General features: G+C 41.7%; 1 protein-coding gene across 1 annotated transcript in view; it reads left to right on the top strand.

The window, feature by feature from the left end:
* COL25A1 (collagen type XXV alpha 1 chain) overlaps positions 1–12,551 on the top strand; it is a 554,610-nt gene that overhangs the window by 408,025 nt on the left and 134,034 nt on the right. Inside the window, exons 8-9 of the mRNA XM_049786981.1 lie at positions 10,847–10,918; positions 12,043–12,150. Of these exons, the coding sequence (XP_049642938.1) occupies positions 10,847–10,918; positions 12,043–12,150 (180 nt within the window). The remainder of the gene's footprint in view (positions 1–10,846; positions 10,919–12,042; positions 12,151–12,551) is intronic.

Here is a 12,551-nt window from a genome sequence, read left to right as displayed (position 1 = left end):
TCTTCATCCAAGAGCTCAGGTGAGTAAGAAATGTGACAATTTCTGATAATTACTGGACTTCTGAATCAGATCTCCCATCCTCAAGCATCAGCCTTGTAGGCATTTCTATACCTTCCTGGAGGGAAGTTTCACACTTTGGGGGACTTGTTGACGTTTGAGGCCTTTTTAATTTCTGGGACTCTTTTGCAAGGCCCAAGCATCTTGATTTGGACCTTGCAAATCATCCTAATCATTTCCTTTTTAACTTTTTCTTTTTAAAAAAAATGTTATTGAAACCATTGTGATTGACAAAGTCCTTCATAGTTGGATTTCAAGCATACAGTGACAGTGAATTAGGGCCATTCCCACAACCAGCATTGACCTCTCTCCACCAAATTTCCAGCGTGCATCTTGTACCTCCTCTATTAGCCTCCTGTGAAAGAATATATTTTTTATAATATTTAAGCACCATGATTACAAATATGTTTGTAGTTGGATTTTAGTTATAAAAAGAACACTGCCTTTCACCAGTGTAACATTCCTACCATCAATGTCCCCATCTCCCTCCCACCCCCAGCCCTTGCCTGTATTCAAGACAGGCATTCTGTTTCTCTCACTACCATTGTCATGATAGTTGTTAGTGTAGTTATTTCTCTAATTGCATTCACCACTTTTTGTGGTAAGCTTCATATTGTGGCTAGTCCTTCCAGCCATCACCTTTATCATCTCTGGGTATTATTACAATAATGTCTTTTAGTTTTCTTAAATTCCACAGATGAGTGAAACTATTCTGTGTCTATCTCTCTCCCTCTGACTTATTTCACTCAGCATAATAGTTTCCATGTCCATCCGTGTATAGGAAAATTTCATGACTTCATTTTTCCTGATGGTGTGCCAATTCATTTATGGATAAAAATAGATGTACAGGGGCCAGAGAGGTAGTACAGGAATTAAGGCACATGGCTTTGCATATCTCAGGCCTTGGTTCTATCGCAAGCACCACTGGGTGTGGTCCTGGAAGTCCAGAAACACCATTGATATATTCGGGGTAATCTCTGGCACCACACAGTCCTCACAGTTCTTGACCCCTGCATTGAACTCCTGGCCTGGTTTAATGAGAATAGTTTCTTCATTACCAGTACATGAATTTGTATATCTGTAAATAAATAATGATTGCCTTTTCACATTACCTTTTCACTCTGATGCCTATTGTTATTAGTAAGTATAACATTTATAGTGTATATTTTATAAAACAGCACTAATAGAATTACTAATGATCATTCTTATAAATAGGCAAAATAAGGTATTGATAAATATAGCTCAGCAGAACAATTTTATATATATATTTTTTTCTTACTTATTCCTTTCTTTTGTTTTGTTTTGTTTTCGGGCCACACCTGGGAGTGCTCAGTGGTTACACCTGGCCCTGTGCTCAGACATCACTCCTGGCAGGCCTGGGGTGACAGAGCATATGGGATGTTGGGGATCGAACCCGGGTCTGTCCCAGTCGGTTTCTCTTACTTATTACTTTCATAATGCATTTTCTTTAGCTCACAGCATATAGTACATATAACATACAAATTATGTGTGGATTTTGCTATCACTAAGGATTCTGGCAAATCACAGCCTGCTTATAGTTAAAAAAAATTAAAGCTAAACATAGATTTGAGGAGGCCTCCTAAGTGTTGCTTGGAAGGCACAGGGGCCCATTCTAATCATTTCTTCTTTGATGTCTTGAATCCTGGAAATGCTGCTGAAGGGTACAGCACACACCCCTCATCTCTTGGGGACCACTAGCCCTCTCCTTTTGCTCTTCTACTTTGGAGAAATCTCTTCCTAGATAAATGTGGAAGAATAGTTGCTTCTTCCCCCTTACCTGTTCAGAGCTAATTAGCTGACAACCAGCTCAGAGCTTTACTAGAGGAAAGAAAGGAAATAGAGGAAATAGAGAAAGGTGAGAGAAAAAGAGCACATCAGAAGCTCCCCAGAGAACCCAGCCACACTTGCATGCCTGGGATCAGAGCTGCCCATCTTCCTTAGACTCTAGGCACCCTGAGAGCTGGGATCGTCTCTCTCTGGCTTGCTTTTCTGATCTCAGTGTCAAAATATTATCGTGTTTATAGTAGGAGCTTGTTCAAGAGCTTATTCATCTTGAGCAAGTGGCTGCATTTCAAGAGGCAGAGGGTGCATGGAGGATAGTAGAATGACTCACAGTGGACTCAGCAGATGGCTTGAGAGAGTTACTTGGAAATATGTGGCTAAAATCCTTAATCTCATGGTGCTTTACATTCTTTATTTGCCCAAAGGTTAATGTGTAGGTAACAACAATTCATGTCTGTAAAGTTCCTGAACAGATTGCTCTTAGCAACGTAAATCTGACTTGATCACCATCATCACCATAAGAAAGTCTCAGGAAGAACTGTTTCTCCTTATGTTCACTTAGCATGGCTCTGTTCCAAAGACAGCAAGGTCTGTGTAAATAAAAGGTCTTGGTTTTGTACCATCTCCCAAACCTCAAGTGTGCTTTATTTTTCTTCCCTGCTTTCTGTATCTGGGGACCTTAGACCTAAACAGTGCATCTTCAGAAATCCTGCAAACTCTGATTCTCTTCATGGGTGCTTATCTTTTGCCAGCCCCCCCCCTTTTTTTTTTTTAGCAATATAACCTTAGCAAATGCTTTCCAAGAACCTTCTAGTTCTTGGTGAGACCATGGAGCACAGCTTGAGCCTTCTTCGGTCTGTGTCACTTGAGTTCTTGTTCTTATATTTTACACATGCTGACCTTGAAGTCTATCTTTCTACCTATTTGCACATCTTTTGCAGTTGGTTTTAGCATTTTGAATAATAATAATATTTAACAACATTTGTCAATGTGTAGTCTATATTCTTAGTTTTTAACTTACTGAATGTAAATTCACCTTTCTATTTATTTCTTTTTTATTAATATCTTTATTTAAACTACTTGATTACAAATATGATTGTACTTGGGTTTAAGTCATGTAAAGAACACCCCCCCTTCACCAGTGCAACATTCCCACCACCAATGTCTCCCATCTACCTCCTCCCCACCCCACCTGTACTCTAAGCAGGCTTTCCATTTCCCTCATCTATTCACATTGTTATGATAGTACTCAGTGTAGTTATTTCTCTAACTGTACTTATCACTCTTTGTGGTGAGCTTCATGTTGTGAGCTGGACCTTCCAGCCCTCCTCTCTTTGTGTCTGAGGATTACTGCATCTTTGTCCCTTATAACTTTTCTTAGTCTAAAGTTTGTGTCATCTGATATTAATATGACCATGCCAACTTTTAAAAGGGTGTTGTTTGATTGGATGATTTTTCTCCAGCCTTTGATTTTGAGTCTATGTTTGTTTTGAGTATTCAGGTGTGTTTCTTGTAGGCAGCAGAAGGTTGGATCCATCTTTTTGATCCATTTAACCACTCTGTGTCTCTTAACTGGTGCATTTAGTCCATTGACATTGAGGGAGATGATTGTCATGGGATTTAATGTTTTCTTTGTGTATAAGTTTGGCGTGTCTGTTGGTCTGTCTTGTCTTAAAGTAGACCTTTTAGTTTTCCTTTAAGGCTGGTTTTGCATCTGTAAAGTTTCTGAGCTGTTGCTTATCCATGAAGCTATGTATCCTTCCTTCAAACCTGAGCGTGAGTTGGGCTGGGTGCAGTATTCTAGGTGAAGCCTCCATTTCATTCAGTATTGTCACAGTATCCCACCACTGTCTTCTGGTCTTGATAGTTTCTTGTGACATGTCTGCAGTAAATCTTAAGGATGCTCCTTTGAATGTAGTTTCCTTTTTTGATCTTGCTGCTTTCAGTATTTTATCTCTATCTGTAGGATTCGTCATTGTGAGTAGGATGTGTCTTGAGGTGTGTTTCTTTGGGTCTCTTTTAGCTGGTACTCTTCGAGCATGCAGGATTTGATTGCATGCAGTCTTTAGCTCTGTGAGTTTCTCTGTGATGATGTCTTTGACAGTTGATTGTTCTTGTGGATCCCCTTCCTGGGCCTCTGGGACTCCAATAATTCTTATGTTGTTTCTGCTGAGTTTGTCAAAGACTTCTATTTTCATCTGTTTACATTCTTTGAGTACTTTTTCCATTGTATGATTGTTTGCCTTATGGTTCTTTCCCAATCTCTTCTGCTGTATGGAGTTGTTCTGCATTTAATCTTCCAGTTCACTGGTTCTGTCCTCAGCTGCTGTTCCCCTGTTGGAGAAGTTTTCCATTGTGTTTTTTAGTTCAGCTACCGTGTTTTTCATATCTGTTACTTTATTTTGGAGTTTTCTGAATTTGTCTTTGTGTTCTGTTCAGCTAGAGCTATGCTTTCTTTGATTTATCTAAGGATCCTTCATATTTCAATTCTAAACTCCTATCTGAGAGGTTAATCAGATGGTTGGTATTTTTTTGGTTATCAGAGCTATCATCTTCATGGTGTTTGCCTGCAAGGTTTTCCCATTGTCACTCTTGAGTGTGATTTTTTTCTGTGTGTTATGGTGGGGTTCATTCATTAGAAAGAGTATGCAGCCGTGAAGTGAAGTGGAGTGTCTGTGCTTTTCTGGAGCCTCTAGGAGAGCAATTTTGCTGTGCACTTCTCAGCACACTCAGGAGAGATTCAGAACACAGAACAGTAGAGACTAAATTCATCTTTATAATTTAAATTTATAAGGGCCAGAATTGTAGCACAGCCGAACAATGTTTGCCTTGCACGTGGCTGACCCAATTCCAGGCTTCCCATATGGTCCTCCAAGACAGGAGCAATTTCTGATTGCAGTGCTAGGAGTAACCCCTGAGCGCCGCTGGGTGTGGCAACAAACAAACAAAAATATTTTAAAAAATAAAGTCCTAGATGACTAAGGTTAACATTTAAAATAAAGTACAAGTGAATGACAAAGCATTTTTTTAAAAAACAAGAAAATAAAAAGAAAGAAAAAATTAACATTTGGAGCCAATATTCATATTTAATTACAGAGAGCTAGTTCTTTCCAGGTTTAATACTTCCATAAAGTAGATTTTCCCAGTTAGTTATAAATTCTGATTGTCACAGGCTCCAACACTCATTTGGTTGCTTTAAGGATTAGCTATTTTGTTTCATAGAATCAATTTTTCTATTTGACAGATTATACCATCTCCTGCAATATGGAATGATTTAGCAGCAAGGTTTTTCTTCCAATTTTTTACTTCTTTAACCTCCTCATAGTGCCTGCTGTTAAGCCCAAGTTATTCATTTACCTAAATATATTTTGCTCTCTGTTATACTATTTCCCCATCTGGTCTCTTTTAGCTTGTAATCATTTTATCAACTTTGAGGAAAAACCATCTTGCTTTTTGCTACACACACATCTACTGTAATAGTTGTTTGGTGATGCATGATCTATTTTTGGGCAAACAAAATCATGATACTATTTACATGAGGAAGAAACTTAAGGATTCACTTTTCTTGCATACCACATGCTTTTTCTTTCCATGTGACTTGATGTTAGAACTACTGACCACCCTTAAAATTTGAAAACATACATACATCTTTTTTCTCCATATGCCTTTAGCCTCTCATGCTTCCCAGAGAGCATTGACTGTCAGAGCCATTGTTCCTAAAAGTCAGTATGTGCCTCAGTGCCACATTGTGAGGGATCCAATAAGCAGTGAAAGAAAGTACCGTATTGAATCCTTTACATCAATCCTCTCTGAACTTCTTTCTTCCTCTGCCAATCACCTAAGTCACCAACTTCCTAACTGCCCACCTCTCTCCTGGTTGGTTTATGTGAGTGCCTAAATGCTGCCCATTGATACCTTAGACTCCACAAATCTGAATGTTGCACCCTTAATTCCATTTTCCCATTAAACTCCCCCGACCTTCTTCATCCTGGATTTCTTCTTTCCCCCTCCTTTGCCCCAGTGTCAGACCTTGGTCCACCTTTTGCTTTCTTTCCCTATTTTCTCTGCACAGCTGCAAGTCCTGTGACCTCACCTCTGAGACATTGCATGTGGCTATAATTAATTTTTCCTTCTAGTTCCCCCTCAATTAGACTACTGTGATATTTTCCTAAAGAGATGTCTCTGTTTATTCCTCTGAGTATGCCAACACCATCCTTTCTTTTCCTCTTAGGTAGTCTTGAGGCTCCTTGTCCTTAATTTTGTGGGCATCTCTGACTTTAAGTTTCCGCTGCTTTTAGGGTTCACTTTTCTCACTAGGCAACCCACTCCATGAGAAAGGAACACAGTTCCCTATATCTCAATGGCCAGAGACATTCAAAGTAGCACTTCCTCATAGTTGTCAAATATTAGACTCTGCTCAGCTCTAATACTGAAGCTCTAAAATAAGTAGAAGGAAATTATAAACACATAAATTACATGATGACAAAGTCTGAAATGAGAAGGCCTAGCTAAAATGTCTGGCTCCATCATACCCTTATTGAATGTGCTTGACAAAACATAAAATTTTCTCACTATAATGTAAGTATGTAGCACTCATCATTATGGAGCAGATCGTATGGAGCAGTTGCATCTTGAACTTCCAAGTTGTTCGGAGCAATTCTTAGAAATTCTTTTAGTTGCTCAGCATCACTTTGGGGTAAGGGTGCATCTTTCTTTTGAGATGTTTTTGGAAGGATCCAGAGTTCCTCTTGGGTCAATTCAATGGACCCCACGATGATCCCTGACATTACAGAGTCTCAGGAAGAATCTTGAAGTTCTCTGAGTGCTCTCAGGTAAAGACCGGGGCTTGAAGATAGTTTTGCATTCTTGTACATTTTACTTCTCTAGAATTAGAAATATTTCAGGGGTGAACATATGCACCAATTATTTCAGCATTTCAGCTTATTCCTGGATTCTCCTTCCATATTTTCCTAACAACAATTTTTCCACACCCACTCAAGCCATCTGTGTACCAGGCAAGTTTTTAGAGATGTAAAATCCACTGAAATATGTCCATTCCACTTATTTCGAAGGGACTATGACTAATGATACTTTGGGGGGCAGAGAATGGCACAGTTAGTGAAAAAGCATATTGTTTGTGTGAACAGTATAGGCTGCCTGGCAGACCTGGGTCAAACCAGCCCATGACCTACAGATCCAGAACCAGCCATTCAGACATCTCCCAACAGCCCTCCTGAGTGAAGCCCACTGCCCCACTGCCTGCTGGGAGCTGGGAGGCCAGATTCTCTGCAGGAGAATTCTTTGAGGAGATTCTTTGAGGAGAGCTTGGTCTTTTTCCTTTTTCAATTGCATCTGAAGCTCCAAGACTTTCCATGCTGGTCCTGCTAGGGCTTTCATGCATGCACTGTCCTAACCTGATCTGATCATCTACCAGTGCCTCAATGAGACGGAGGCCTTTCCACATTTGTACTTCCTACTATGTCAGTATTTGCTTGACATGTAAATACTGAAATGATTGTTGTCCATTCAAGTTTCTCTTGGGAAAGATGCATAACATTTACCAATGCCTTTGAGCCCTGATAGAAAAGAGATGACTGATGTCACCCCAGTGTGAGATGCATGACTGTCCTGAGATTTAGTAGTCCAGCCAAGTGGTTTTGCAAGTTAAGAGACTCATACCATCTGTTTCCTTACTCCAGAAACTCCTGGACACCTTTTACCTACTTCACTATCAAAATCTTGAGTATAGCACCAGTATCTGGCTGATAGGATTTTTATGGGGAGACAACTGCAGAATGTAAAATCTGGTTCCTCACAGGAATGTTCTGGTTGAGGACATGGAACTATCAGGGTAAGACTATATGACCACACACCCCTCTTTATATGTCATTAACCCTGGAGACCAAATGACAGTGTTCTTGAGTTCAGCTAAATTGTGATCAAGCTTAGAAAATATGATCTATCAGCCAACTGGTCTTGCTATGCTGTTTGTAATAAGTGTCTTATTTATATTCATTCCAATTTTAATATTTGGTCAGATCTGCCATGTGTGGTGTTCCAGGGCCTTAATTATAAATTATTTTTGTTAGATAATCCTGTTTCAAAGTGACATTATGATTTATCGCTACTAATCAAGATTCTGATCGCTCATAGACGCCTTGTTTGTATCTGTTTTTGTTCTCTGTTACATAAAGATGAGGTTTCTATAGAAAATTCGGACTGTAATATCGGGCTAATGAATCACAGATGGGCAGATGCTGGCACATTACCATTTAATAACATTTTAAACTCATATTCCATAGTAAAACAAAAACAAATTGTACACATCTGTTTTCCAACTTGTAACCATTTTTGAATTTGTGTCGAATCTGTGTTTAGAGGGGAGAAGACAAAAAAGATGTAGGTCTCTTCAAACCTCCCCAGTCACTTCAAAGTCTTATTAGAGAGGTTCTGGCAAGAGGATGAGACTTTCTTTGCTTTGTCTTGGAGAAAGCTCGGCTCTCAAGAAGCTCCCAAGACTGACACTCAAATACTTTATGGTTACTGAAAGGTTATCATACTACAAACATTATTTTGCTGACTTCTTAAAAAGGAAAATATAGGCTGAAGCAATAGCACAACAAGTAGGGTGTTTGTCTGGACATGGATGATCAGAGTTTGATCTCTAGCATTCCATCAGGTCCCAGGAGTAACCCTTGAGCATCGCCAGGTGTAGCCAAAAAAAAAACAAACAAAAAAATAAATAAATAAAAGAAAGGATAGCATAGGACTACAGCGACAATACAATGAGTAGAGCACTTATCTTGCACATAGTCGATCCAGGTTTGATCCCGGCATGATTTCCCTGAGCACCACCAGGAGTGATTCCTGAGCACAGAGCCAAGAGTCAGGAGTCAATAAGCATTGCTGGGTGTGGCCTGAAAAACAAAACAACAACAATGAAAAAAAAGAAAAAATATATCCCTACTAAGGAAGAAATAAGGGGCGAGGGTTAAAAAACAGTACAAGAAGCCAGAGCAAAGGCACCGTGTGGAGGGCTTTTGCCTTGGACTCAGCCAACCAGTTCTGATCCCTGGTACCCCATATGGTCCTCCAGGCCTTGCAGGAGAGATGCCTGAGTGCAGAGCCAGAAGTAGCCCCTGAGCATCACCAAAGTATGGCCCCAAACAAAAATAAACAAACAAAATACCCAAAAATTCTCGCACAAAATGAATTTTTAAATTTAAAATTTTTTTTAAATTCTTAACATTTAAAATTCTGCAATTTTAAAAATTCTTAAAATAGATTTGGAAGGAGAGTGGCGGTGAGGAGGAAGCCATCGCCCTGGAGCCTGTGTTATCATTGTGGTTGTTGTCTATTGTATTTGTATGGTAAACATGTTCTGTGTGTGGTAGGGGCAGGGGCACAGGGACTGTGACTCTGGGGTCACTCGTGGCTAAAACAGAACCAGAACAAAAGCACTACTTCTCCCTCAGACCTTCCCAGCTGTGGGGATAAGGCACAGAGGCAGGTCAACAGTATCCTTCCTCCCCATCTTCTGGGCTTGCGGGATTCAAAAACCACTTTTCTGCTTTAAGGGGTCGTGTGAACTGTCAAGTTTTTTGGGAAAAGCATTGTGACAGATGCAATTACTGTCAAGAATGGTCCCTTGGGAGAGATAGATTTCCACACCCCCGCTTGGCAGAGCAACCAGAATCTTCTGTGGGGAGGATCACTCTCACCACCAGGAGCACTCGGATAAGTTTCTGTTTTCCAGAATGAGCACATAAGACAGATGCTTCAAGAGCAGATAGACCCTGTGTTGTTTGACCACCCCAGGGACCCCGGTGTAGACAGACTATTCACCTCGAGAACCAAGTGTAGATAAGACTATCCACCTATGGACTCCAGAGTTTACTTACTATCCAAAGGGGCCCAGTATAGACCGACTATGTACCTAAGGACCCCAGTGTAGGCAGATTATCCACCCAGGGTTCTGTGGAAGCACCTGGAGCGATGTCTCCTTGTATTAACAATGTGTGGGAGCTAGCAAAAACACTATAACTGCACCCCACTTCCCAGTGACTCCCTCTTACAGTCAGAGACAGCAGGGGCTCAGCATGGGTGTTCCCCGAAGGACTATGAGACGGTGTCTCCAGCCAGACGTTGAGCAGGAGAGGGAGGGCGCTCAGTGCATGTTTGCTGTTTGTCCACCAGTGCAATGTCTGTGACGTTCTGTGTCGTGTTGTTTGGGTGCTGTTCCCTTCCCTAGGGTCTGCCAGCCTTCCCTACAGTCGCCGCTCTGCACAGTAATCAGATCCTCACCGTCAAGGTTTGTGGTTGGCACCGCCACATGCTCCGTCTGAGCCCACAGCCAGCATCAGAGCGAGCAGGACCTGTTCACAGCCCTCCATGCCCAGATACTTGTTTTCATTATGCACCTCCTTCTCCAGGCTTTGAAGGACCCTCCCTTTCTCCTTCCCCAGGTACAAAATACAGTTCTCAAGAAGGAGAACCTGAGTACAGAGGAGCAGAGGACAAAGAGAGGCAGGCAAAATTATTTAGGGATGCAGTTATTTCTCCACACAGGTGACAACCCCAAATTCCTAGGACTCTGAGCATTGAAAGATGTGTCCCAGGTTCATGCTCTCTGATGCTGGCTGCTGCAGCCAACGGATAACAAACTGGTATTTGGGCCTGGATGGTCTGCTCAGAGTGCAAACTGGCCAGCTCCTCGGAAACTCAAAACCTGATGAGAGAGGCCTATGACCCGCCAAGTAACAATCCATCAGCAGAATTCTGAGCTTCATGCCCTAACCCAAAGACTGGACTTGCCCGCTGGAGCCGGAGAGTGCCAGACCAGATCCAAGTACCAGTTCTGTGCCACTCAACTGCCATGATCAGTCTAACGTGGTTCTCTCTATTTCTTTCTTGGCACCTTCTGATGTCTTATTCCTCAACTCTCTCACCTCTGAACTTCAACCTCTGACCTCACCTGACTGCTCAGATGGTGTTTCCTAAAATCAATCATGGCTTTCTCTCTGCTGATCAGCAGCTCATTAAACGCCGCCTGATTAAGGTAGTGCTGATTCTTGCTTTTGCCTCGTTCTTTGCTACACATGTTTAGGCTCTGCATGGGGTGGGATGACAGAAGGAGGGGTCTGGGGTGGGGAAGATCCACTCATTTCTCTGAGCTGGGGTTGGGGGCTTTTTATTTGGAAACACCCTCACAATAGATTGTTTCCTGAGCTTCCTATGCTCAAAATGGATATGAAAATCTAAAAATCGGGCCCAAGCAATAATACAACAGGATTTGCCTTGCATGGGACCATTTGAGCATATGGTCCCCTGAGCATTGACAAGAGTGACTCTTGAATGCAGAGCCAGGAGTAATCCCTGAGCACTGAAGTGTGACCCCAAAACCAAAAAAATGTTTTCATATATATATGAAAAGAAAAACCTGTAGGTATACCTATATTATTGTGTTTTCCTTTCAAAAGAAAGATAATTATTATTTTAAAAATTAAGAGGGGCGAAATGATATACAGTGGGTAGGGTATTTGCCTTGTATGTGGCTAACCCAGATTTTATCTCCTGTATCCTATCTGGTCCCCCGAGCCTGCCAGGAGTAACCTCTGTGTGCAGAGCCAAGAGTAACCCCTGAACACTGCTGGGTGTGGCCCCAAAACCAAAAAAAAAAAAAAAAAATTTAAGAGAGAGAGTAACTGCTTAAGAGGCCTCTAATAATAGATGTCATTTCTCCGTGCTCTTGATAGTCAATGATTTCATCAATAATTATGCTGTATGGCCATCCCCCTCCTGGGAGCAAAAATCTGGGGTATAAAACAGTCAACCTCTGTGGAAACACAGATGCCACTTCCCAATCAAGCAAGTTGAACAGAACGGAAGCAGTCTTCTCCCAGATCCAGTTCTGCACAATCAGAGCAGGACTGAGCTCAGTGACTCCCAGACAGGCGCTTTGCAGAGCTGAAGGAGGTTCTGGAGCCATGAGGCCTCAGCTCACCCAGCATGAATATGCATGTTGCTCCCTGCTGGCAGGCAAATTGCCTTTAGGCTTGGGGTTGCTTGCTCTGGTTCTTTTCATCCTGGAAACATGGCTTAGATCATGCACATGAGAGGTGCGGAAATGACTTGGGTCTTTATCCCTTGTGGTCACTGCTCGCTTTTCTCCTCTAATCCTAGGGTGACCAAGGACAGGCTGGGCCTCCAGGCCCCCCAGGCCCTCCAGGCCCCAGGGGGCCACCAGGTGACACAGGGAAGGATGGTCCCCGAGGAATGCCAGGTGTACCCGTGAGTTATTCTTTGGATTGGTTGTTCATACAAGTATTTGTTTTATTGAATCACGATTTTGGTTCTTTTTAAGGACTGAGAATTAAGAGAAGATATGGGAAAGGATTTGGGGGGTAAGTGGTGGGGTTGAAAAAGGCCCCTGACTTCAAATAGCACAACAAATAGCTCCTTAATCTATGGAATACATCAAAATCCACAGAACTTGAATAGACACTAAGCTGGTTCTTAGGTAAGTTCAGGTAAGTCAGGTAAGTCCAGAAAGACACCAATTAAGGTGGTGCCCCCAAATTGTCCCAGGGAGACCCCTGGGAAATAGCTTGATAATATTCTCCATAGAAGCAGAAGTACCAATGGAAAAGACCTTTGCTGTTTATGCAGAGACTGGGAAGAAAATCCAGCAT

This window comes from Suncus etruscus, chromosome 14 (assembly GCF_024139225.1).
Source record: "Suncus etruscus isolate mSunEtr1 chromosome 14, mSunEtr1.pri.cur, whole genome shotgun sequence".
Taxonomy (NCBI): Eukaryota; Metazoa; Chordata; class Mammalia; order Eulipotyphla; family Soricidae; genus Suncus; species Suncus etruscus.
This window is presented reverse-complemented; position numbering and strand designations above follow the sequence as displayed.